The sequence below is a fragment of the Cyprinus carpio genome, chromosome B22, assembly GCF_018340385.1.
Source record: "Cyprinus carpio isolate SPL01 chromosome B22, ASM1834038v1, whole genome shotgun sequence".
In the NCBI taxonomy this organism is placed as follows: Eukaryota; Metazoa; Chordata; class Actinopteri; order Cypriniformes; family Cyprinidae; genus Cyprinus; species Cyprinus carpio.
In genome coordinates this window covers 25599115-25625765 of record NC_056618.1, presented here as the reverse complement: position 1 = coordinate 25625765, position 26651 = coordinate 25599115, and the positions used below count along the sequence as shown (strand labels likewise).

General features: G+C 35.0%; 1 protein-coding gene across 3 annotated transcripts; it reads left to right on the top strand.

Moving 5' to 3' along the window:
- The first annotated feature begins 3308 nt into the window (after positions 1-3308).
- Positions 3309-26217, top strand: LOC109110238 (guanine nucleotide-binding protein subunit alpha-11-like). Of its 3 annotated transcripts, XM_042749927.1 has the most exons (8): positions 3309-3447; positions 13798-13982; positions 14346-14500; positions 16194-16322; positions 16652-16780; positions 21000-21129; positions 22195-22348; positions 22483-26217. In XM_042749927.1, the coding sequence occupies exons 1-8, from the start codon at positions 3312-3314 to the stop codon at positions 22671-22673; spliced, it is 1209 nt and encodes a 402-aa protein (XP_042605861.1). In that variant the 5' UTR covers positions 3309-3311; the 3' UTR covers positions 22674-26217. The 3 variants fall into 3 exon arrangements, with proteins under 3 accessions (XP_042605861.1, XP_042605862.1, XP_018978829.2); XM_042749928.1 differs by lacking the exon at positions 16194-16322; XM_019123284.2 differs by lacking the exon at positions 16652-16780.
- Positions 26218-26651: the final 434 nt, after the last annotated feature.

Below are 26651 nucleotides of genomic sequence, written 5' to 3'. Positions count from 1 at the left end.
GCCGGTTCTCTAATCTGCGGTAAATTCCATCAGGTGTGTGATTTCACATAGAGCATAATGAACGTGGATTTGCGCAGCTTGTCAGTTAACAACGGATCTGTGAAGTAACAGCTGCTCTATATGAAATCACACACCTGATGGAATTTACCGCTGATTAGAGAACCGGCTCTACTGACGAGATGCGCATTAATTATCGGCCGATATTTATCATGCACCCCTAAAAAAATGTATTCCTACTTTAGTGTTAATGATAGTTTTTCTTCTTCTTCCAAATTCGATCATTAATTTTCAAAAAGCAAAAACTTTGAATCGGGTTTCAGGGTAAAGGATCAAATCATTTGAATTATGTAACAATAAATTTTAAATTTGACTGTACTTTCTAATTAACTATATAACCTATATTGAGCATATCTCACACCATTTCTAAAAGTCATGACACAATTTTTATTAAACAACTGAAGTGGATAAGTTTTAAGAAAAATTCTGATTAAAGAACTCTGTGGATAAGTTTTAAGAAAAATTCTGGATGAGGTTGATCTCCTTATTTTTGCCAACGGCGTCCCTCTCTTCTTTAGACAAACAGCAGATGCAACAGAAGTAGTAATCCCCCATTTGTCCAGCAGAGGTGCAATAACTGCAAATACATTTTTAAAAAAAGCCATTTGTGTTTATATTGTAGGCCCATTGATTTTTATAGCCTCTGGAACTAACTTTTTTGTGTCTGAAAATTAAGTTATTAGATATTAATTAGGCCTACATGTTCAGTTGTAAAATGAAAACGATATTACAGTCAAAATCCATAGGGTATTCAGGCTAACCAGACTTGTGAATGTGATAGGCTATTAAGTACAGTAGTCAACATTTGAAGTAGATCAAAACCTTTCATCAAAGTTATCCTATAACCTAAAACCGAAATGCGTTCTTGTCTTAGGACAACTTTGATTAACTTTTTAGATCCACTTCAAATGTTGTCTACTGTAAATATGCTTAAACTTTTACTTTCTTTTCTTGTCTATCCTATTCTTGAAAAAAAAAACCTTGCTATGGGTTCTGTGCTAGACTTACTGAGACTTGTCATGGCACTTGTATACTGTTGTTGTTCTCTCGTTGGTCTGATTGCTTCTATTGTTCTCATTTGTAAGTCGCTTTAGATAAAAGCATCTGCTAAATGATTAAATGTAAATGTACCAATAGTCACCACTAATGCTATGAAAAATAACTGTAAGTTTCTAATAAAATGACGTGTTTCTTCACTTCGGACTGTAATTCAGTTGTGGAAGTTCTTCAATGCAGAACAGTCAGACATGCACGATCACCGTAAACATATACAAAGAGTCACTCACCTTCAGTTGTGAAACTTTGCTTCAGGAAAGATGGAAACAGTATCCATCTTCCCTGAAATAAACACTGGATGTGCCACCTTGAAGGAGCTTTCTGTCAACTGCGTTACGTTCGTTCACTACAGACAAACTAGTTAGGCCTACATTTCCAGAAAGTCTGCCTTATACTGGATATGTCACAGAGCAGAAGAGAACCAATCAGAAGTCAGAGAAATGAATCCTGACACCCAGGCTCTGCCCTTGACATCATTCTTCCAAGCTGAGTAACTATTTAAAGTGACTAACACTTTTTTTTACTCTGCAAGTATTGTTTTTTTAGCTGATCATTGTGTTTAGAATCTGTTTGTGTTGATTTATCAGGTTACTTGGCAGGGGAGGAGGAGGTTATTTTCATTTTTTGGGTGAATTATCCCTTTAACGCATGTGCCTATATATATATATATATATATATATATATATATACATATGTATAACTGATTTTCAAATCAGTTCATATTTTCATTTTTACTGGAGTAGAACGTGCTGCTAGTGGCATATATAGTTTTCTCATTTTTATTTTATTCGTAGGCCTTACAGCTGTATCATAGAAATGAAAAGATAATAAATGACAAATGAATTTTGTAACAGTCTAGGTAGTATTCAAGTGCTGAAAACTAGCAAAAGCAGCATCAGTAGGCTACTAATAACTTTTAAATAGCTTCAGGTAAAATAATAATTTGTGACTCTTTTCTTCCAAGCAATTTCCACACGGTGTCGATAAAGAGCCAGGAATCACTTGTAAATCTGCACGTTAATTCTCTCTCACAGTTTGTGATAACAACACCTCTCAAGTCACTTCAACTATAAACTGAACAGAAGCGCCATTTGTCTGTGATTTGTTTTTAAGTAATAAACCTTTGTATGTGAATATATATGATTTTATATATATTATATGAAACTATTATTTTATGAAAATATCGAGAGATTAGTACTTCTCCAGATATGTCTGACTGGGAATGGGCGTTGTCCATTCAGTCGAATAGCAGGGTTTGTGGCGAGACACGCCCCGCGAGCTCCACAGCCGCTCCACAGCCGCTCCTCCACCAACCTTGCCTCATTCCACGCCCCGCCCCCTGCGCGCTTCTTCCTCCGATTGGCTCGGCGCCCTGTCACTCGCACTCCATTTTCCAGCTGTCGCAGCTCCGGGTTTGTGTGCGACTCACACCGGACTGGACGGTGCGATCATCTGGAAATTTTTTCACTCCGTCGAATCTTTTTTTGTTTTTTTAGGAGCCCACACTTGTGTCATTTTCCTTTGCCGATTTTTCGACTTTAAATATCCTTGAAGCCCAATCGGATGCAAAGAAATGAGCGGTGAAATCAGCGCGTTGAGTGTAAATAAAGATTCCGGCTAGCTAGCAGCTTAGCCCACCCAATTAAGCTAGTTATTGCGCGTAGCTAATTAACTTTTCGGCTTTTGGATGCTCAGAATCAAATGTGTGCGGGTTGGTAATTGTTTTTTGGGGTTTTAGCGTCTGGCTGTCTTCTGCCACCTGTCGCCGTGTGTTAGCTAGAGATCCGGGCAGCTGATGGACAGTGTTGCGGTGAGTCTGGGCACTGGGGCGGTTAGCTTAGCGAGACAGCAAAGGACAGCACGGATGTCGTGGCAGGCTAGTGTGTCCCTCCGGGACTCTGGTTGGTAGTCATTACAGATACTAAAAACAGGGCTCGAGTGGGTCTGATAGTAGGGGAGATTTTTAGATTCACATCTGGCCTCCAATCTCATCCGGTCTTTGGCCTTGTTTGATAGATGCGTTTGTATGAGCAGGCTGGGGTCTCTTTTCTGAATCGATTTAACGTTAACGTTACGTCTACTGCATTTTTAAACAACATTTTTTAGATAGATTTTGTTAATATTTAGACTGTTTTTCTTTGGGAGGGGTTGCGTAGGGGTGTGTGTCGTAGGGGTTTGTATGTTCAGGGGTTGTGGTGATGACTCTGGAGTCCATGATGGCCTGTTGCATGAGCGAAGAGGCGAAGGAGTCCAAAAGAATTAACGCCGAGATCGACAAGCAGCTCCGGAGAGACAAACGAGATTCGAGACGAGAGCTCAAACTCCTCTTGCTGGGTAAGTGCATCGCTGACAGCTGCTGTGACTGTCAATGACGGCCAGAAGACGCATGAGGTTTGACATAAACGCTTATTGCTTTGTGGATCTAATGCATAATGATGCTGACATGCTGTTGAAGTCGAAATAGAAGCGTTGCTTTCACTGCTTGACATTCGTGTGCATGATTTCGCTTTATGTAATGCATGCAGGTGTTGATCTGCATTGTGTTTTATGTCCACATGTCTAAAATCCTAAAAAGAATGCTGATGGGATATGTAGACCCAGTTCAAGTGGGATCCTGCGTTCCCACGGTCGTGGAAATATAAGGGCATTTCATGGAATATTACATAGTGAATGAATCTGTTCTTTACATTTAAAAAAATAATAATAATATATATTTAAAATTATATAATGATTGTGTTTTGCTTTGTTATAAGGGAAGAAATATTTAAAATGTAAAATACATTGAAAATTATTTATTGTTTTTTTTCTTGGGTACATATTTTTAAAAATATGTTTAAAATATCCAATGTACATAATGTATAATAATGTGATTTTATATATATATATATATATATATATATATATATATATATATATATATATATATATATATATATATATATTTTATATATATATATATATATATATATATATATATATATATATAAATAAGGCTATGAGACCATTTTTTTCCCGCCATTAAACTGTTACTCAAAGCCTCCATGTTAATTTATTAGCAATGAACATTAGTAAGTGTTTTAAAGAGTCTTTGAGTTGCACTAGTGTCAGTTTACATTCGTCTCATGATCTGACCATTAGGCTGCTCTTTGCTTTCGTTTTGGTGTCAGAGCCATTAGCTCATTTGTGGCTGTAAGCAAAGCTAGATTGTCAGCAATTTAAGCCTTAGAGATTGTATCTGAATATTTCAGTAGTGAAAGCGTTTCATAACACACGTCCTTATATTGTTCTCAGATCGGAGAGATGCAGTAACTATGAAAATAATTAAATCAGAGCCTTAATTTGAAACTCGGGTTGCAAAATCTATTTAGGATGGTGTTTGCATCCCAGTTTATGACTGGTGAAGTCAAAGAAGGTCCAGATTTTATTTTTTTTGGTTGTGTCTCTTTTACTGATCCTTGGCAGGCGCGACGATACCATGAAGCGCCAACGTCGAGAATGAAACCTGTTCTGTCCAGGTTGTGGTTTTACAAGCCAATCCTGTTCCCAAAAATGGCAAAAACAGTTAAACCAGCTGCCGCGCGCCAAGTTGCTGTTAAAAAACGGTGGATTTGGTTTGATAGGGGTGGTATAATTGAGTTGAGTAGATGAACAGACACGGTCACGGGGCCGAGTTGTGTAGTGTGGGCTGACCCATAAAAGCGTTTCACAGAACGCATGTCCTTAGAAAGCTCATGCAACACAACCAGCCTTTGTGTCCAGACTCGCAGAGGAAAGACAGCAATAAGATACGCCTCGGTGGAGGAAGAGGGCCTTGCACGACCAACAAGCACTGTTAACCTTCTGCTTCTAGCTTGGTAAACTCTCGTCCGCTCCATCTGAAAGCTGAGAGGAAGTTGTCACCGCTCAGGGCTTACAAGGCCATGTTCTCAAAGAGCAACAGATTTGTGTTTTGGTAATATGTTTCTTCAGGTCTTGGGAAGGTCTTAGAAAGTCTCATTTCCACAAATTAAGGCCTTAAGAAGATCTTAAATCAGAGTAGAAAGCCTTAAATACTTAGTAAGCATTAAATGGTGCATTCATTTCTAAAAATTTTAATTTTCCTCTGTTTTTTTAACTTGTTTTCCAAAACAAATTATGAAACATCCTTTTAATTTGCAAAGATGCAAAGTGAGCATATGAAATCTTGTTTTCTGAGAAACTTAACAAAATAAAGTGAGTTTATGCTTAAAATTATGCTTAACTTGTTTTGCCTTTGAATTGTTCATGCAACCATCGACACAAATTCACTTCATTTCGATCAGTTTCACAGAAACTTGGGTTATCTTATGTAATTTTTCTCCCTCAAATAACCGTATTTTGATTTAAGAATCTTTTGACATTTGTACTGGAAAGCAAGCCAAAAATACTGAAGAATTTCTAAATTCTAGAGGTTAGGAGCTTTTTTTTGTAAAATGAATAATAAAAAACTGGAGATTGGTTGGAAGTTGCACTTTTAAACTGTGAAGTGTTTCTAAAACAACTATTTACCTTTAAACAATGTATTGGTGTATTCCGTTCCCTTCAGTTTAGTTTTTAAATCTTTATGTGGTCTTAAAAAGGTCTTAAAGTCTTGCAATTTCCATCATAAAACCCTACATTTATTCCTGCAATTCCAGTCCTTTTTGAGGTTTATTTATTTTTTGAAGACCCGTTACTTCATGACTAACTTTAAGAAGTAATTTTATTACTTTTTCCAGCATTTTTATAAAATAAAGTGAAAATCTAACATACAATGTGTGCAAAAATAATGAAAAATAAAATATAGACTAAGATATAAAGAGGGATGAGCAGATTCTGTCCGATAGTTATTTTCAGGTTTTGGCCAATTAGAAAAACACACTTTATTTTTTAAGGTCCAGTTCTCGCTGTTAACAAACGATTAGGCTAACTACGAACTTAGCCTCTGTAAACTCCTTATTTGCTGCTTATTAATAATTAGTGAGGTATTTGTTAAGTTTAGGTATTGGGTAGAATTAAAGACATGGTCATGTAGAATGTGCTTTATAACTACTAATAAACATTATAATGTACCAGTGTTTCCCATACATTGATTTATTTGTGGTGGCCCGCCACAATATCAAAACTGACCTCCACAAAGTCTTTGACTTCGTTGAATAAACATGAGCACTGCACGTTTAAAAATCAAAACGCGACACGTATTTTTATATCAGTGTTTTTTTCTGTAGGGAACCGACTGTCTTTAGAAATTTTTTGTTTTTGTAATTTTCATTTCATCTTGCATGTAATGCCTGATAAAGCAGCGTTTGTGAGCTGAGCGCTGCTTTGTGTACAGCGTTACCAGGGAAACCGCTATCTTTCTCGTTTTAAAAGCACCTCCTGCTGGCAGAAAATTAATTTGCATATATATGCCGCCACAAATATAGTGCAAGTCTGTGGGAAACGCTGTGAACAGCATGAAAAATAAATATAAACTTTGAGATTTGCTAAAGATCGACTTTAAGTCAACTGAAATGTGCATATTCTGTAATATCGGCCGATAACTGATATGTTACCAATATATCATTTATGCACATACCCAACAAATGTATTTTTTAACGCATCACCTTTTAATAAAGTAAAAGTATGTTTTACTGTATGTTTAAAATTTAATAAATATAAATTGGGATAAACCGATATTGACATCTTGGCCAATAATTACTATGTTTTAACCAATATTAAAATTATCGAAATGCTACAAGTAAATTTAGGTGTTGCAACAATCATGTAAGGCATGAAAAGTGTACAAAAAAAAATCTTTAACATCACCCGATAACCGTTATGTTACCGGAGATGTAAAATTATATTTGACATAGTTTGTAAAAATTGTATAAATAGAATATGAAATGGGATGAACAGGTATTGAAATCTTGACCTATAATTACTATGTATAACCGATATTAAAATTAGTATTACCAAATTTGGGTGTCGCAACAATCATGTACGGTATTAAAAAAAGGCTAAAATCTGCATGTATAATTAAATATAATGTAATGTAAAAAATATGTAATATCAACTGATGACCGATATAATACCAATGTATTGTGCATCTCTACAAACGTTGCAAAATGTGAGCACAAACTCGATGCACCAATTTTGCATTCCTCGTCAGCTATTTTCATTCATTGATTCGTATCATTTTGACAAGTGTATAAGCGTGTATAAGCTGCGTTTTGTTCTCTGGTTGAGGAACTGAAGATACAGGGTGATTGAGGTAGAGAGAAGCTTGCGTGTGTTGGCGTTCTCTGCTGGGGGGACTTGAGCCGAGGGCAACCACTCTTCATTTTCAGCCCACACTTCTGCAGCACACATGAATGCACGCTGTTGCTGTGTCACATGATCCGGATGCAGAGATCCGGAGAGAAAGAAAGCAAGGAAAAGGATCTTGTCCGTCACTCACTTGAATACTGTATTCACAAAAAACGTGCTACTAAGCATGTCGTTCCTGGCATGGGCACGTCTGAATGACAACCCGGACTTCCAGGTTTCTTGTTACACCACACGGTCAGCTCTAGCCAATATTTACCGAGTCGAAAGCGCACCGAGTCTATAACACCTGAGTGTTGTGGAGGAGCTGCATGACTCATAAAGATTGTACAGAATGTTTGTTTTTTTGGACACACCTAGAACAAAGCTGACACTGTTCTCATGCAACCAACAAATGGCCTGTTTTCATTTCACTTTATCACTAGTGAAGTCTTTGTGTCCTTCAAACTGCATGGAAGCTGAATTTGAAGTATTACTCGGCCCACTCGCGATGAATTGCTCTCGAAAGTGCGGACAAAGTGCCGTAGCGGATTTCAAACTCTGTTCCTCACTCAAGATAAGCAATCTGTCCACTGTGGTGGTGTTTATGAAATGCTGGGTTAGCATTTGCAACCACATGACGATAAGGCTTCAGGATTTGCATTTGAGTTTAAAACCATGCAAATACTCCGTTAATACATACCTCATGATTTCCATGTTCAAACCAGTGAGCTGGAGTTGCAGAGACTGTAGTGTTTGTGTTTGTTCAACAGAGTTCCGGTATCAGGTTGAGTTTTGTGAAGAAGTAGACAAGTTTCTTTTAAAACTACCACAGTGCTATTTGTGTATTTTTTTTTTTTATGTATTATATATTGTTTTATTATATATACATTTTTGTTATTTTTTTTTATTTCGTGAAAGAGGAGTTTTTTTTATTTTTGTTTAATTTAGTTATTTTTGTATATATTATTGTAGTATTATACTTTTTTTTTGTAATATATAAATTAGTTTTTATATATTCAATATCTTGTATAATTTAATTTTATTCTATTTTTTTTTTTTTTTCTTGGAAATTGGGAGGGACTGGCAAAGTAGTAGCAGCTGACTTTCTTTTAAAAACAGCAGAGTGCTATTTGTTGGTTTTATGTATTTTTATTTTTGTTTCATTCCTTAAAGTGTTTTTTTTTTAATTCTTTCATTTTTATAATTTTATTTGACTTATTATTATTTTATTGCAGTTTTATTATGGCTAGGTTATTTTATAGTATTTTAATAATTGCGTTTTTAAGGTTTATTTATTTTTGCATTTCTATTTTTTTATTTTCTTTTTTTAACGGACAGGACAGTAGAAAGTAGACAGGAAAGCATTGGGTGCGGAGAGGGGGGGGGGGTGCGGAGAGTCGAGACGGGAATTGAACTCGGGTCACCGTGAGCTCAGTTGCGCTATATGTTGGCGCACTAACCACAAGGCTAATGGCACGGACTTCTTTTTTTACTTTTTTAAAAAAAACTTTTTATTTGTTTATTTATTTCACTTTAGAACTAGAACTTTCTATTTTGTTTTTTTATTGCTAATTTATTTTTGATTTTTTTTTATTTTTTTTTATTTTTATGTTTGTGGTTTTATTTTTTTTTTTTTTTTTTTTTTTATTTTGTTTTTTTTTATTATTTTTTTCTTTTTATTACAGTTTTATTTTTATTTTTCACATTTGTACTTTCTATTTTGTTTTGTTTATATTACATTTGTTTTATTTAATATTTTTTCTTTTAATTCAATTTAATTTTATTTATTCATTTATTTTCTTTTTGGAGTTTAGGTCTATGCGCATGTTAATGCTTTTGCTGGACCTTAGTGCCTTTCACTGCTAAATATGCTGTAAAAACATTGCAGACTGTAGTTTCAGTGCAAGATTCAAACGTTACATCTGTTGATAGGGAAGCTTTGTCTTGCCCTCACTTCCAGTTCTCCAGCAAGCACCCACACACACTCGTATCCCGGCATGGGTGTATTAGCTGATGTGAGCTGATTTTCTATGGGTATCCGCCATTTTACACCAGCAGGGGAAACCGGTTCTGTAGAGCTGGAACTTTTGATTGAACCAACATCAATTCTGAAGCACAATCAGGTGCCTGTGCAAGTTTTAGAAAACAGGTTAAAATGGAAAAAAAGATTTTAAGTGTCTAATTTTATACCAAATGATCTGCTGTTTTTTTTTTATATATTTAAATTGTTGAAGCTGATGTATAGATAGTGTGATTGCCGATTACGAGGGCTGTATATTTGATGTATTGTAGCGATACACTGACATTTTCGCAACCAAAAATATTTGGCCGAAATAGTTTTAAAGCACTCACAACAGTGACTTTTAAGTAGTGCTTCACAGATGATCTATTTCTTTCCCTATTTTCAGTTGATGAATGAATAAAATCATGCTTGTGTTATTGTGCAGCACACGGCAACATGGCATGACTGAAACGCAGAAATGATCTTTTACAAATTTGCCATTTCCTGCATGGCATGGTTTCCGTTGGAGGATTGACACATTTGATGGTGAAAGAAGAGCAGGGCTCGCTAATGTATGGCTTCTCTTTGAATCATTGCTGTGCGCTAAATGCTGTAAAAATGTTGCCATGGCAACCCACTTTGCTGCACTGTAAGCTCACAGACATGAATATAGGATGGATCCAGACTCACTGCTGTTTTTCCCCAATAAAGAGACTATAGCTGGGCCTTGATGTTTGGTAGTTTTAGTTTGTTTTCATGGATTCATTGATTCATCAGTTTACCCTATTCTAAAGAGTTTTTTTTTTTTTTTTTTTATTTCATAATTTTCTACATCTGGAAATTAGCTTATATTTGCTTGGGAACTAATATTATCTATATAGCCTAAACGTTTATCATGTAGGCCTATTATGCAAACCTACACTAGTGTTCAAAAGCTTGAAAAAAAGAAGCTTTTTTTGCTCACCAAGGCTGAATTTATTTGACATAAATGTAGGAAAAACAATAATATTGTGAAATGTTATTGCTATTTAAAATAACCGTTTTCTGTTTTAATATATTGTAAAATGTAATCTATTCTTGTGATGCAAAGCTGAATTTTCAGCATCATTACTCCAGTCTTCAGTGTCACATGATCCTTCAGAAATCACTCTGAAATGCTGGTTTAGGCCTACTGCTCAAAAAACATTTGTTATTATTATTCTTAATGTTAAAAACAGGCGTGCTGCTTAATATTTTTGGAAACTGATACATTTCAGAACTGTTATGAATAGAAAATTCAGAACATCTATAAAGATTTTTTTTTTTTTTTTTTTTTTTTAAATTGTTGTTTTTTTTGTTTTTTTTTATTCGTTGCTTAATTGATGAATAGAAGTATTCTTTAAAAAGAATCTTAGTGACCCAAACTTTTGATTGGTAGTGTACGTACATTTTTTTTTCATGTAATTGTTTTTAGTTGTTGTTATAACAACAAAAATAAAAAATAATATGCTTATGTATTTTATTAATATTTTTAATATAAACTATTAAATTTTCATTTATTTGTTAATATAAATAAATTATTTGGGTAATTTCTCTCAGCTAATGCCAGTTGGCTAATGGTTTGGTTAATAGCTAATGTGAGATAACGGTCAGATAGTATTCTAGGTCTTGTTTTCAGCTAATTCTGATTTGGTCCGGTGCTATTTTGGTATTTAACAGCCTGTCATCCAGTCAGTTCCTGGTTGATAAAATTAGGGAATTTTTTTTGTTTCCTCCTCTTATTGCCTGTCCCGTTTCGATTAAATATATCCGATTACGGAAATAAAATCAGGTTGCAAACAGCAATTTCCAGCCACTAAGACAAATACCTTTCTATTATTTCAGTAGACTGTTAAATTCGTCCCGCTGTTTGTTTTGTGCATGCATTTGTTTCACCACCAGGTCTCCAGTTTCCTCTTAAGGCCTTTATATTGTCATCAATCAAACATTTGTGTGTTTGATTCCCACAAAATGACCTAATATGGAGGAAAACCTGATATCAGTGTGCTCCAGTAATGTTCAAACAGTTTTGGTTCGGTTTCTGTGGCGCGATTGTTGTAAAGCTGCAGGGAGGTGCAGCTATTTGGCAAGCCGAAGGTGCCAGGAGAGCAGTGGTTATGCAACCAGGCTGTTTATTGGGTTTCCCCTGTCAGAAAACCACCGACAGTACAGAGAGAGAGACAGACGGAGAGGAAGACAGCGAGCAGATAGTCAGCAGGGGGACCGGAGCTTGACAATCCAGCTGTTGGAGTTAAAACTAGCCATGACTCAGCTCAGGGAAAGATGGGACAAGAAAACGATGAGGGGTGGGATGTGAATGTAATGTATTGGGTGGGAGTTGGTTGAGCATGTGAACGAACCACTTGGCCATGGCTTCTAGAGAAGATTTCTAATGCCTAGTGATGTGATTGAGACCAATGTCATTTAAAATAGCTTGTGTTTGTGTCTAAAGCCCAAAAGATTTTGGCGTTTTTAATTCACAAAAATTTTATTTTAAATTGGTTGTGTTCTTCTGTAGCCATTCACGGTTTATAGGCCTTCGATTATGGTTTTGGATTAAGTCTCTCTTGTTTGTTTAAATAAATGGCAGTTGTCAAGGATGTCAATACTGGAATCGTACCTACGCCAAGATTAAACCTGTGCGACTGGTTATCATACCAATCCAAGCACGACTTTCCCAACTGTTGACACTGTATTGTCAAGAACGTGATAAATTTTGAAAACCGGAACGGTTACTCGACTTGTTTTTTCCCCCCTGCTGGTCCAAGACCTCCCAAGTTTCCAGGGAAGTATTGTTGAACTTTGGCAGTGGCTTAAACATTTTTACTGGTTTGAGTGGTCAGGACCTAAGAAATGCACGGAGACGTTGCTTTATAGGATTTCTTCATTAAAGTGCTGCTGTATTCGTTTACGTAGCGCTAATATGGTTAACGACACGATTAGACCCTGAACTTGAACGTATACAAGTTTGTATCCCCTACTTTTAGAAAAGCAAAAGGCTTCTCCGTTTAAGGTTTCTACACTTATTTATTTCAATATAGGGTTGTTGCAAAAAAAAAAAAGTACTTAATTTTTTGGTACATTTTGGCATCTGTCACCAATTGCAGTGTGCTGCTTTTCAGCACAAAACTGTAAATACGATTTGTCAAAGTTTTAAATAATACAAAGATTATTAATTACACAGTAAAATTTTTCACCATCAATTTTAAGTGCACAACAATTGCATAAACATTTTTCAAAATAAGAACAGTAAGGATAAATATGTGATGTTATCATATGTTTTTTTTTTTTTAGATTTGGCCCATTAAATTATGATACCAGTGTTGTCTAGTAATCTTGATAATAATAATAATAGTGTAGTAAAAATTAGTTAGTATCGAAGTTTACCTTTTCTGTGGTGTTGTCTTTTATATTTTTAAAATAGTGTTGATATTAAATGTCTACATGTAAAATATTTTAGTTTTTTATTTTTGTAGAAAGTGTTTAAAAGTTCCAAAAAAAATCCAATGAAGAATAATAATAATTTAATACATTTTATTATTGTAGTTTGTAGTGCTGGCTTAATTTTTTATTTTTTATTTAATTATTTATTGATTTATTGATTAAATGGTTTCAATTTAGTATTCAAACTGGGATATTTTAATTTCCAAATTTATATAGAATTTTTCATAACACATTGTTGTAATTAGTAGTGTCAAACGATTAATCGCGATTAATCGCATCCAAAATAAAAGTTTTTGTTTAAATTATGTGTGTGTGTGTACGGTGTATATTTATGTATATGTAAATACACACACTTTTGATTAATATGTTTTTATTTTGTTTATATTTACATGTTTTTTTTTTTTTTTATTTTATTTTATATTTTAATTTATTTTATTTTTTGTTTACTACATTTTTCTGTAATATATACATGTGTGTGTATTTATATATACATAATAAGTATGCACGGTACACATATTATGTAAACAATAACTTTAATTTGGATGAGACTAATCGTTTGACAGCACTAGTCTTAATACTTGTCAAAGAAACTATTATAGCTGTATATTACTGTCATATGGACATGTTATGTGGTTAGTTAACATCATGTATTCCATTAAGCAAATAACAAACGTGTTAGGCAGCATTTACAACTTGTGAATGGATCGACATATAAAACTATTATCCTTATAAAGTTGGCATCATCTGGAGTCTTCACAAGTGTTGCCTTCAGCTGAAACCTTCAAAAAAGCCGGATCCAAACTGGAGCCAAATGCGAAAAAGCTCCAGATAGGCTTTGATATCCTTGGTACTCTGAAAATCCAAAGGCTGATATGTAACTGAGGCCAAAATATGATCTAATCCTGTTCAAATGTTGTTGTTGTTTTCATCCTCAGGCACAGGCGAGAGCGGCAAGAGTACATTCATCAAACAGATGCGCATCATTCACGGGACGGGCTACACCGACGAGGACAAGCGCGGCTTCACCAAACTTGTCTACCAGAACATCTTCACCTCCATGCAGTCCATGATCCGTGCCACCGAGCACCTCAAGATCCCGTTCAAATACGAAGAGAACAAGGTGACTGCTTCACACTGAACAATCTCTGGCCGTCACTGCTCTGTAATCATCCCTTTGATGCCCAGAGTGCACGTCGAGATTCAAATCAAACCCAGATACACCATAAACGTGGCTATAAAAAGCACTACAAGCCTCTCTTGTAAATTTTATTGCTGTCACACCATGGTCAGCTGTCTTTCTTCAGTGCAGGATTATGGTTAATTATTCTCTTGTTTTGGTTTTGAAGAATTAGTTAATATTAACTAATTTAACTCGACAACTTGTGACCTAGTTGGTTCTAAACCCCGCTGGAAGTCATTAGTATTACACAGCCATTAATACATAAAATGGGCTGTTTACTGTGTAATGTGTCTTTATCCACAGAACAATGCTCTGCTGGTGCGAGAGGTCGACGTGGAGAAGGTTTGCTCCTTCGACCAGCCCTATGTTAGTGCAATAAAGATGCTCTGGTCAGATCCAGGCATCCAGGAAGCCTACGACCGCAGGCGAGAGTACCAGCTCTCTGACTCCACTAAATAGTAAGTGTGTGTGCTGCTATTAGCCATTAGCTCCTTTTAACTTTATTGCTTTTAATTGAGTTGTCGGATGCTACATCTCTTCTTGCGGTCAGTTAGAAGCATATTTGTGATAAGTCATAGATGTATAGATGCAGTATTATGGCCTGTTCACACCAAGAACATAATAACTATATTAGCTTCCACACCAATGGACGATTACATTCTATTTATGTCGTGTGCTGCTTTAAATATGAAAGCTCCTTAAAAGTTGGATAAATATGATTGGCTTGGTGTTTTCTTTTGTTTTTATAGCTGTGGTGTGAACTTCCATATTCTCATATGGTTATAGTTTAAGTAATAGTTATTGTCCTTGGTGTGAATGTGCCTTTGCAATACAGTACAATCATCTTTTGGTGAAAAATGGCATAATTTAGTTTATGATTACACCCACACGGAATCTATGCTCTTACCAAAACTTCCTCAAAATGTAAGTTTTATATCTTCATCTTGTTCCAAACTTGTGTACTTTTTTCCAAAAAAAAGGAGAAATTTTAAAGAATGTTTATGCTGCTTTGTTTGAATACAATAAAAGCTTATAGTGGGCTACTTTTATGGCATTTTCTTCCTCATGTAACTTGGGCAATGTCATCTGATGTCATACAGTGTCTTTGTGAAGCCACTGAGTGTCATAGACAAATATCTTGTCTTGTGAAATCAGTACCGCCGCTCCCTATACACAGAGTGCATGTGATCGAGAATTCAAAGTAAAAAGCGAGTGCTCATTCAAAAGCGATTTCAATAGCCTGCATATTGATAATGGCTCCCTGATGGCTGCAAATGATATACAATATAATTAACAAATATATACTGTGATTGCAAGGCAACACAAAAGCATAGAAACGTAATTTTCTTCCCATCAAACATTTTTTCCATCACCATGTGCCTTTAGGGGCTTTGTAGAATGCAGTATTCGGCTTCGGGCACACTCCTAGACCCCACTTTATTGGTATTTAGATAATATAGGCTTCAACTTTAGTGTTTATTCAGTGCATGAATTATTGAATTAAAAGTTTTGTTGCTACATGAAAACATCTGAAATGTCTGTATTTGGCAAATATTGCATGTAATACACTTCATATGTAATAAAGTAGGCAAACACCACACGAGCATAAATTTGGGAACCAGAAAGCGTCTGACTTTGAGTCTTCCTCACAGTTCGGTGAATTCCGGCCGTAGCCAAAGTCAAACACACCTATTGTAACATTTTAATCCCTGTTTCGGAAAAAGCAAACAAAAATGCAGGTCTGGAAATCCCCTTAAATCTCAATTGCACTCATGTCAAAATGCATTGTGCCAGGTTTGACTCAATGTTGACCCACTGTGACTTGTAACTGAACAAGTCCCGACAAGTTTCAATGGGAAAAGAGCAGCGTAAAAATTCTCTAAACTTACTTTTGTGTTCCACGAAAGAAAATCAGATCTAGAACAATGAAGTCAAAATGATTGTTTTTGGGTTTGAATATTTAAATATTTATACTTTTAATATACCTTTTTTTTTTTTTTACCATATTTAAATCCATTTTACAGTTGTTCCAAAACTGCATGGAAAATATGAAAAGTTCACGATTTTTGTGAGTTTCCATTTGGGACTACTTATATAGTTGTGTATATACACATGTACATGTCTTCTGTTTCTCACCGGTTCATCCCACAGTTACCTTAGCGATTTAGATCGTATATCGATTCCGGGATACGTGCCCAGCCAGCAGGATGTGCTGAGGGTCCGAGTGCCCACTACTGGCATCATAGAGTATCCCTTTGACCTGGAGAATATAATCTTCAGGTATCACCAATCCCATGGCACACCCTCACTGCCGCCGCTGTCTCCTGACCTTTAACCTGCTGCTGCAACTGCCCTTCTGCCTTCCCTGATCGCATTCTCACACCCATCCGGGGCTCAACCTTTCCTATTGCTGTTTCTTTGCAACTTTTAAAGAGTGTTGTTTTGGGGGAACTCTCTGTAGAGATCATCAGTGGCGTAAGCGGAAGGTTGTGGGGTTGCATCCCAGGATCCTGAGTGGCGTTCCCTCAATGTTTTTCCAAGGGGATAGGGGTCTGCTGCCATGCTTGATTCTTTCTTCTTCCTCTCTCTCCGTCTCTCCTTGTCTCTAGCTATCTAAGCGATTTGGACCGTATCGCAGACCCGTCGTATCTGCCGACTCAACAAGATGTGCTTAGGGTTCGCATCCCTACCACAGGGATTATTGAGTATCCCTTCGACTTGCAAAGCATCATTTTCAGGTAGATCATAATGTCGGAGAGGATTCCTCCCCCAGTTTTAATGTCTTCATGTTTGTAACATTTTGCGAATCAGTGCGTTGATCTGGTACACTTCGGCCAGTTAAACGAACAAGGTTCGATAAGTTTATCAACTTTTCTGACGTTACTTGCTGTTAATGTCCTTCTTAGTCATTAACCTCTTTGCATCAACTTCATTAACATTCATCCATTTTTTGTCTTTATCGTTATTTATACGTGCGAAATTCAGGGGATTGAAGGATGATTGAAGGTCATGTTCTAAGCAGAACCAAGTTCTTGGGAGAGATAGCAACACAGTTTTTATGCATTAGAACGATATTGCTTTGTGTTTTGGTTTGCCTTTCGCTTTTGGTTTTGTTTTGAATTTAAAATATATTAATTTAAGTACATTTTAAAAAGCAGAAGGTGATATGAAGTCTCTTTTTTTCTTTTCTTTTTAATTTTGATGCATTTTGTCTTTTCACTTGATTTGCATCTTCTTTTTTGCCTTTTTGTTTTTGCCTTTTTTTGCATTTTGTTTTCTTTTTGTCATTTTGTTTGTATTTTCTTTTTACCTTTTGTTTTTGTTTCGTTTTTGCCTTTTTGCATTTTTTGTCTTTTCGTTTGATTTGCGCTTTTCTTTTTTCCCTTTGTTTTTGCCTCGTTTTCCCTTTCAAAAAAAAGTATGTTTATTTAAATATTAAGCTATATTTAGCAGGACAGAACTCTCTCTATATATTATGTCTTAGTTTTCATTTTAAATGTTCTTTTTAATTTTGATACCAAAACTTTTTTTGTTTTGTTTTGCTTTTTTGTTTTTTTTTTCATTTTTTTTTTTTTGTTTGATTGTTTCTTTGGTGAAAGTATCTGCAAATTTGCCAAGCCTACTTTAATAAAGATTTCAGTCATGGTTATTATTTGCATAATGAGAAACCTTAGTAGGCCTTAGTAGGATCTGTAATGCCTTTAAAAAAAAAATGAAGTATTTGAAAATTTGCAAAGTGTATAAAACCAGTCATAGTTCTTTAACAGTAGTCAAGTCAAGAAACAGTTTTAATTTTTCATTTTTACATTTGAAGTGATTGAATTAGAGTAGATTGCATTGGAGAGGAGATTACATCACAGGCAGGAGTTTGAGCTCAGGCCCGTGAAGCGGGAACGTATACAAACCACGGCTTGGCAGGTGATGTGGCAATGAGAAGCCCTCCACAACCCCACTGTTTAGAGCCGAGATGAGAGAATAATCCTCTGAAGAGAGGTGATCACAAAAGCCCACAAATCGATTGGAAGCCAGCGTGTCGAACCCCTCCTACGCACACTGGCGCCAGAAATAACTTCACTTACAACAAGGTTCCCTCTTGATCCACACTTGACATGTACAAATAACATTTTTATGAATGTTTATTGCATTTAAAACAAACAAACACTTGCAAACTACTCTGAAAGGTGGCTGGGTCACATTCCAGGTAAATGTCAAGGTGGATCACATTTGGTTTCAGGTGACTGCTACTGCTGATTGCAGATAACCTCTGCAGGCGATGTTACGAAATACAGGTGTTTTGGTTAAGTAACCTACTTGGTTACACACTAAACTCATCAGCCTCAGCCATTTAAACATTCTGTATCAAGGTTGAGTTGTCTTCCTCTCTGGCTCCTCGTCCTCCAGAGTAAGAGAGCTTATCCTCGTAAGTAGGTCAGCTGTACCTCCTGCAGGAACGGAGGCTGGCTGAAGAGGCTTTATTTTAGGTTGTAGCTCCTGAAGGAGTCCATTTATCAAAGCTTTATGCCTGGCCACTAGAGACTGAGCTAGCGAGACTGCGTTGCCTACATAAAATAAAACCCTTCTCTTATGTTTTGCCTCACCGAGCACGAATGCAGGTGTGATAGGGGGAAAAAAATGGCACGGTTGAGAATTGCTCTGTTTATTCCCTTCTGTTTTAGCTGGAATCTCCTGTGAGTTTGTCTTCGTAGATTTCCATTAATTTTAGGAGCAGTGAGCATTACCTGACTGTTGAACTGGGAATGGCCTGTATTCTTGTAATGCACTTTCACTTTCAGGAGAAGAAAAACCTGACTGTTGAACTGGGCATTTATCTGATTTTTTTTAATGCAATTACATTTATCTGCTTTAATGCAACATACAGAGCACAAAACCGTACTCATTTATCTGGTTTTTTGTTAAATTGTGGGCAGGGTAAATTTATTTAAAACTAAAAATATGAAAAAAGTGTCTTTACTTGGAATAATGGGTGTTTCTTCAACTGTAGGCAGGGTAAATATAATTAAAACTAAAAATATGAAAAAAGTGTCTTTACTAACTTGATGAAAAATTAAACAAACTAGCTAAAAATGACTAACGTTTGCTATTAAATTAAAATATTAAAAATGTACAAAAATAAAAGCTATATGCAAACATAGCTATAGAAAATAGAAATACCAATTGCCAAAACTGACTCTTTACTATAATTAAAAGTCCAAAAATAAAATTCAAATGTGCTAAAATTATAAAAATTAGGCTAAATGAAAGTATTTAAAGTAGTTCACCCTTATGTTTATCTGCTTGGCATCAAAAAAGCTCAAAACCGTTTGCAGTCTATCACTCTTATAATATAAGTATGGTATCAAGGCTAAAATAAAAAAAAAAAAAAGTTGTAGTATTTTTCATAAGTTTGTGTACTTGTTTACCAGAGTGATAGACTACAGTTTGAGTTACTTGGTTTAATACTGAAGAAACAAGTCACCAAGTATTAAGTGTTACTTGTTTAATATGAAACAAGACATATGCTTGAGGTTTAATACATGTAAAAAAAATTATAAATAAATCACATTAAATATCAGATAATATTTTTGTTATTTGGAGAATGACTTGCAGAACAAATGATTTATGTGTGTATTTGCTATTGGATAACGTTTCTGGACTTATCAAACTAGTATGAAAAGTATTTTAAAAAGTTCAAAAAATCTATAAGGCCAGAAGAAACAATAATTATGTTTGTTTTTTTAAAATGTTATGAAAATTTTTTTGGACTTGAGGGTTTTGCCAAAAGGGCTGTTTTTTTTGATTTCATTACCTGCACTAGGCTTTAAAAGTTTTAAATGCATGTTTTGTTTACTTCAAATATTTTAGCAAAATGTATATTTTCCTCAAAATTATTGAGCTACTATTCTATTGCGCTCCGTCTGTTTAGCACAGTGATTTTATTTTTTTGTTTGTTATTTTTTTTTTGTTTATTTAATTTTTTTTTTTTTTTTAATTTTTTTTTTGTTGTTACAGTTGTGTGTGTATATTAATTTTTTGTTTGGTGTGTTTTTTTTTTTTTTCATATAATAGTCGTTTTTTTCATCGCTCATTCATTGTTGTATTTCCTGTCCGTTTTTCTTGGATGTTACTAATCCCAGCATGCATCTGAAACTCTACAGTTCTCTTTTTGTTTGTGGCGTCTCTAAAAATGTTTGTGTGTTAGTTTTGCTTCCTTTGTGAAATTCACCACTACAATGTCACCATTTTACCAGAACAGAAGACGACCGGCTCCATACTTGACCGTAGATCTGTTCTCCAGTGGCATGATGAAATCCATTACCTTTTCGATACTTCTGTAATTCTCTGTATTAAATGAACCTCTACTGTCATGTTTTGAGCTGGTCTTGTTCAGTTCACGTTAGAAACGCACAAGTCTGAGTTTTATCCAAACAGTTGATACCTGGAAACCACAAAATTGTCACGACCTAATTTGTGCATGTTTGTGAGAATGAATTCCAGATGTAATGCAATTAACCTCAAGATTTTCCTGCCAAAATGTTAAGATAATGATAATAACAGACATGTGATTTTTGAGATGCATCTAATTTTGTATGACAAGTGGTTTCCATGCTTAAGTACTCATTCATTTTTGGTGGCATTGCAGGGCCTCTAGATCTAATTTGACTTGATAAACAGAGAATATTGTTACTTTGAGATACCTAGTAGCCCATTTCCAACAAAAAAATGGTGATAACAAACATCTGATTTTTGAGATGCATCTAATTTTTGTGGACAAATGTTTCCATCCTTAGCTTGGTTGGTTTTGCAGGGCCTCTAGATGAATTTTTAAAAAAAAAAAATAAAGTAGTTCAGGGTCTCAATTGGATACCATACACAACATTGGCACAGCCTTTCTCATAGTCATCATAATCATCAAACCAGTCTTTTATGTGCACTCATACTTTGTCACCTTTGTCTCAGGATGGTGGATGTCGGAGGGCAAAGATCAGAGCGCAGGAAGTGGATCCACTGCTTTGAGAACGTCACGTCTATCATGTTCCTGGTTGCCTTGAGCGAATACGACCAGGTCCTTGTGGAATCTGACAATGAGGTGATTTTTTTTTTTTTTTAAATCGTGTTTTGTATTTATTTATTATAATTAATATTAGTATTGTAGTTTTAATTTTATTTATTTTGTTACTGCATAGTTATGTATAAAAAAAACATGAAAATTAATATAATGTACATTTACAAATTTTTAATGTTTAATTATATTTATACATTTTATTAGTAGTAATATTAGTCATTTTATATGTTTTTATAATGTATATATAAAAATAAGAATTCATTAATGCATATAATCATTTGTTTTATATATGAATTATTTAATATTAATATAGTGTGTTTGTTGTTTTTATAATGTATAAATATTCAAATTAATAATGAACATTTATACATTTTATTATTTTCAATGTTACATTATTGTTTATATTTATACTTTTTTAAAGTAGTTATAATCAATATTAGTATTATAGTTTTTTAGTTATTACGTAATTATTATAATATATAAAAAACATTACAATAAAATATAATGTGCAATGACAAACAATTTTAATGTTTGTTTATTTTATACATTTTAATTTATTTATTAGTATAAATATTACTAGTATTAGTCATTTATGTATATAATATATATAATTTGTTTTATATAATTTTGAATTATTCATATTTAATATTAATATAATGTGTTATTTTAGTTGTTTTTATAATGTAGAGATATATTCAAATTAATAATCTACTTTTATAAATTATTATTTTTAATTGTTACATTATAAAAATCAAAAAAAAAGGTAAAAAAAATTATAATGTATTCATACATTTTAAATCTATTATAAGTATCAGATGTTTTACTTATTTTATAATGTGTCAAAATATGACATTCATTATACATTTAATATTTAATTTCTAATTATGCATATTTACTTTATATAATTTTTATTTGATAAATTCTGTATTTTAGAGTAATATAATAAGAGGATAATGGAGTATATTTGGAAATATATTCCTCAGTCACTGAGGCTCATCAGCTAGATTTGCATTAACCGCAGTTAATGATGCAAAAGTCAAAGCCAGGCCGCTCCTTTCATTGTTGTATTTTTGTTTCTGTATTCTGCAGAATCGCATGGAGGAAAGCAAAGCGCTGTTTCGCACAATCATCACCTACCCCTGGTTCATGAACTCTTCAGTCATTCTGTTCCTGAACAAGAAGGACCTTCTGGAGGAGAAGATCATGTACTCTCACCTGGTGGACTATTTCCCTGAATTTGATGGTAACAACCTTTTCACAATGAAGCCTACACTGACACTGTGTGGTAGACTTGTGAACTGCAACCACTTCCAAATACACTTCCCATAGCCTGTTTTGTCTTCAAAATCAATGCTTATCTCATTTACCAACTCACAGGTCCGCAGAGGGACGCCCAGGCGGGCCGCGAGTTCATCCTGAAGATGTTTGTTGACCTGAACCCGGACAGTGACAAGATCATCTACTCGCACTTCACCTGCGCCACAGACACCGAAAACATCCGCTTCGTCTTCGCGGCGGTCAAGGACACCATCCTGCAGCACAACCTCAAAGAGTACAACCTAGTGTGAGAGAGAGATCGAACGAGAGTGAGACACCTGCAGCCCACACATGGCCGAAAGCACTACACACCTCACACGCAGAAACACATGCACGGGAACCGTGCGGACACACCTTCACCCTCATTAGGCACTGGATCTTCTCATAGTCCTTTTCTTTGCCTGTTTTTTCCTCTCTTCCTGAGTGTCGACCCCTATTGCTGATAGCTTTATCATCCAATCTTCCTCAAACACGAAGGCTGGGCCGTTTAACTGGTGCCTAATGACAAAGAGCATTCGTTTGCTCTGTAGATGGGCTGTAGGTGGGCTCTACCTGAATGAAACTGAGGTATGAATTTAATGGAAACACTCTGTGAAGATGCAATGCGTCCATAACGAAGAGTGGGCGACATTCTTGAAGGACTTCACCTTGCATCACTGAATTTAACCAGGTGTTAGTTCTGCAATCACATGCTATAACACTAGAGGTGGAGGTGATTTGATTTAATACTATTTTAGGAGTGAAGTATAGAGATTTCCCATCACTACTGGACTACTTGGAGAAGAGATGGCACACCATGTGACTTTTTCCTAATAAGTGACAGCTAAAATGAGTAATGAAAGCAACCAGTTTTTTTTTTTCTTTCTCCAAACGTTCAGTTTTCCCGAAATTATTTCTAAAAACACCCAGTTCGCTTGTGTATCCACTAAATTTATCATTCAGGCAGCGAACTGTTTCCTCCAGTCTGATGTTTGCCAGTATTGGGTGTTTAATCAGTATAATTAAAGGGATCCAGCTAGTATTCAAAGATATTTACCGAAAGATTGTGATTTGTTTACATGCTTCGTCACATCAGTTTTAAATCTTTGACCGAAGGAATCAAATAAACGCCTTTCCTAGCCGATTCATTCATGTTTTACTCCGTATAACATTCAATATCCAGTGATTTAAATGTTCGTAGACTCATTTGGAACTCAGTGCAAAAGTGCTTTATATGGTGAAATCGATTTAGTTTTTTTTATTTATGTAATTTATGGACCAGATATGTAATTAGTCGGACTCACTTTACCATCGGGAATTGGGTCTCTACTGCTGTAAAAAAAACAAAAAAATCCATTGGCAAGTGATCTTTTCCTTTTGGTATTTCATAAATCGATTGTCGCCGTTCTGTTCTGTTCCTTTTTTTTTTTTTTCCCGAATATTTGAAATGCTTGAAAATGGAGAGTTGAATTTCCATTTTATCAACATCGCTTTATGCAAATAGGAAATTGAGAATTTTATTGGTGGTTGGATTCTTAACTGGCCTCTGCTTGCGTTGTTTTTTGAGAGTTTGCTCTCGGTTTCGTCGTACCATATCTTAGTTCTCGCTTGATTTAGCTTTTTTGGATTCCATAGCTAGCTGGCTTTTTTGGGGGGAGGGGGGGTCTTTATGATGTAATTCAGGTGAGTTTTCATACTTTTCATTACAAGGGCTAATTGTGGGCAGAGAATGAAAGGACTCTATGAAGACGATAGAGCAATAGGTACGCCGAAGTGGGTATCTGAATCAGGGACAGCGCGGGTGACGCCGCGGGAGTTGCGGTTTTCCGTAGGTTCAGCTTGCAGTGCATCCAGGGAGCACCTTCGGAGATCTTCGGAAAATGTATGCTATTTCTTGCCGCTAGTCAAGCGACTTCAAATTGATTGTTTTGATTTTGTACGTTTAGGAATGAAGTATTCGGTGGCGGTGGTGTCACTCGTTTCTCTTTGCCATGTTTGGTTTCGGGGGTTGTGACGGTGTTGCTTTTGAGTCCTGTTACTTTACTATTTTATCGTACACCTTTTTTTTGGCCGACTGGCTATGAATTTGTTGCACATTAGCACTCGTACGGTCTTATTGGCTTTGTTCGAATTATTGAAACATAGCTTGAGAGAACCTGAATTTGCGAAAATCATCTCGCGTAATGATTTAATAGACAAAATATTTGAGTCACTTAATGGCACAATTGTTTTTTTTTTTTAACTAGTAATTGAATGTATTGTAGGAGGATTCCTTTTTGTGACGAATTACGTTGGAAGTGTCGTTTTGAAGGTGTATACGCAATTTTCCTTGTAAATTTGCAGTTTTGTTGCGTTTAATTAATCCTATAAGCCTTCTTTACATATACATTTGGACCTTTAGTGCATTTTACGAATTGTTTGCCAAATTGTGAACTTTTTTTTGTCTTTAACTAAACAATCTTCCTGTGCTAGGCCAGTTAAGCTTTTTTGTTTTATTTTGTTTAGTTTTCGTTTTTCAAACTTCCAGATTTGCATACCGTCATTCTTCTGGGCGGGGCTTCACACTTCATACATTTTAAACTCTTCACTTGGGTGGGATGGAACTATCAGTCATCATATGCCAATTTCAAACTGTTTCGTTGTTGTACAAGTAGTGGACCTGCAAATTTACAATGGTATTTCTGAACACGTGAACGTTTAAAGCTTTTGTACATACAGCTTTCATTTTAAAGGGCTTGGCCTAATCTGAGAAACACCTTTCTTTATCCAACAGAAACACTACAACCAGTCATTTCGTTCCCATTAAGTACCACAAAACATCAGAATACGTTGTACAGATGGTAAAAATAGCATTGATATCCTGTTCTGCTGGTGTTCAAGGGAATTTTTGGTCATTCTCAACAATTTGTGATGAAGTTTGATATGTTTTTCCTTCCTGGGTTAATGCACTGAACCTACTCTGCAGTAATGGATCGAACTCCACTCATGTGACTTATCTGTTCCTCCAAACTTGTTCCTGGTACTCTTGAGAGATGCAGACACTAATGAATAGAAATGACGCTTTCGCTTGGGGTCCACGCTGATGTGATGGATGCGTACAATATGAAGCTATCTTTCTTTATTTTTTTTTCTGATGTTGATGCATTACCTGAACACTTGTATGTAGGACACTTTAATATAATACATTTGTTTTTGATAAAACAGCTAAAATAAACTTTTGTGTAGTGGTGTATAAAATCAAAGTATTGTATTACTTTGTAATGTATTTCGTGTTCGGTTGGTTGCTCTTTTTTTTTCTTCTTCTTCTTTTTTTTAAAGCATACCAAATGTAAATGATGTACTATATTGAGTGTGCCAATCCCTTTGATTTGTAGAGCCAGACTCTTTACAAGTGCCAATGTTGTGGAAATCATTTAAAAAAGGACTTGTGTGTTTTATGGTCCGGTTTTTAAAAACAAATAAACATTAAGTATGTGATTATGGTAAACGCGCAACAGGAAAAGGACAGTTTTATTCTGTATTTAAGATTAAAGATGACAAACTGCTGTTTTTAAAAGAAATGACATTTTAATTGCATGTGTTTGTTTTTGGTGGAGAGGGTCGGGTAAAGGAGAAACCGTATTAACGCGAAACCCTGCTGACAAGGGGCTTAATTATTGCTCATTTACAGTATTTTAGACATATTTCTCTTTTTGTATGTTTCATTTCAACCACTTTAGCCTGAACCTCATTCATACATGAAAATTACTTTCATAGCTTTCTCCTTTAAAGAAAAAAAAATATCCATTTTAAATTGTAATAAATTTTGTTCCTATATGTTTGCATCTGTGTTGCGCTTTTATTTATGCCTTTTATTACAAGAAAGATGAATAAGGTAGATGGTCCTTCTGGTGAAACGTAGTATATCGTTTAAGTTTAGTGGGTCTTGTTAGTTATATTAATGAATGAAAATGTTTTTCACACAGTTTTATTTTGTATATATAATGTTGTTTCTTCAGCGAAGGTGTTGTTATAATCTAATTTCAGCATATTTATTAGATGGCTGTATGTTAAATTTTGAGGTTTTATTTGAAGATCAAAGGTGAAGTAGATATTAAAAAATAAAAAAACTTTGTTCATCATATCATGCAGAATACTCCGATCAGACTAAAGTAATTTTTATTGATGCATATATTTATATAACATTTTTTAAATTTTTTATTTTTGCATTATATTATATTTTTTTTTTTTTGTTTTTTTATATATATTTT

Bases quoted from the DNA above. Each gene is read 5' to 3' on its own strand.
- LOC109110238 (XM_042749927.1), top strand. From the start codon at position 3,312: ATGACTCTGGAGTCCATGATGGCCTGTTGCATGAGCGAAGAGGCGAAG. The intron at 13,983-14,345 runs GTGACTGCTTCA...CTTTATCCACAG, and splicing joins TCAAATACGAAGAGAACAAG to AACAATGCTCTGCTGGTGCG. The intron at 14,501-16,193 runs GTAAGTGTGTGT...TTCATCCCACAG, and splicing joins CTCTCTGACTCCACTAAATA to TTACCTTAGCGATTTAGATC.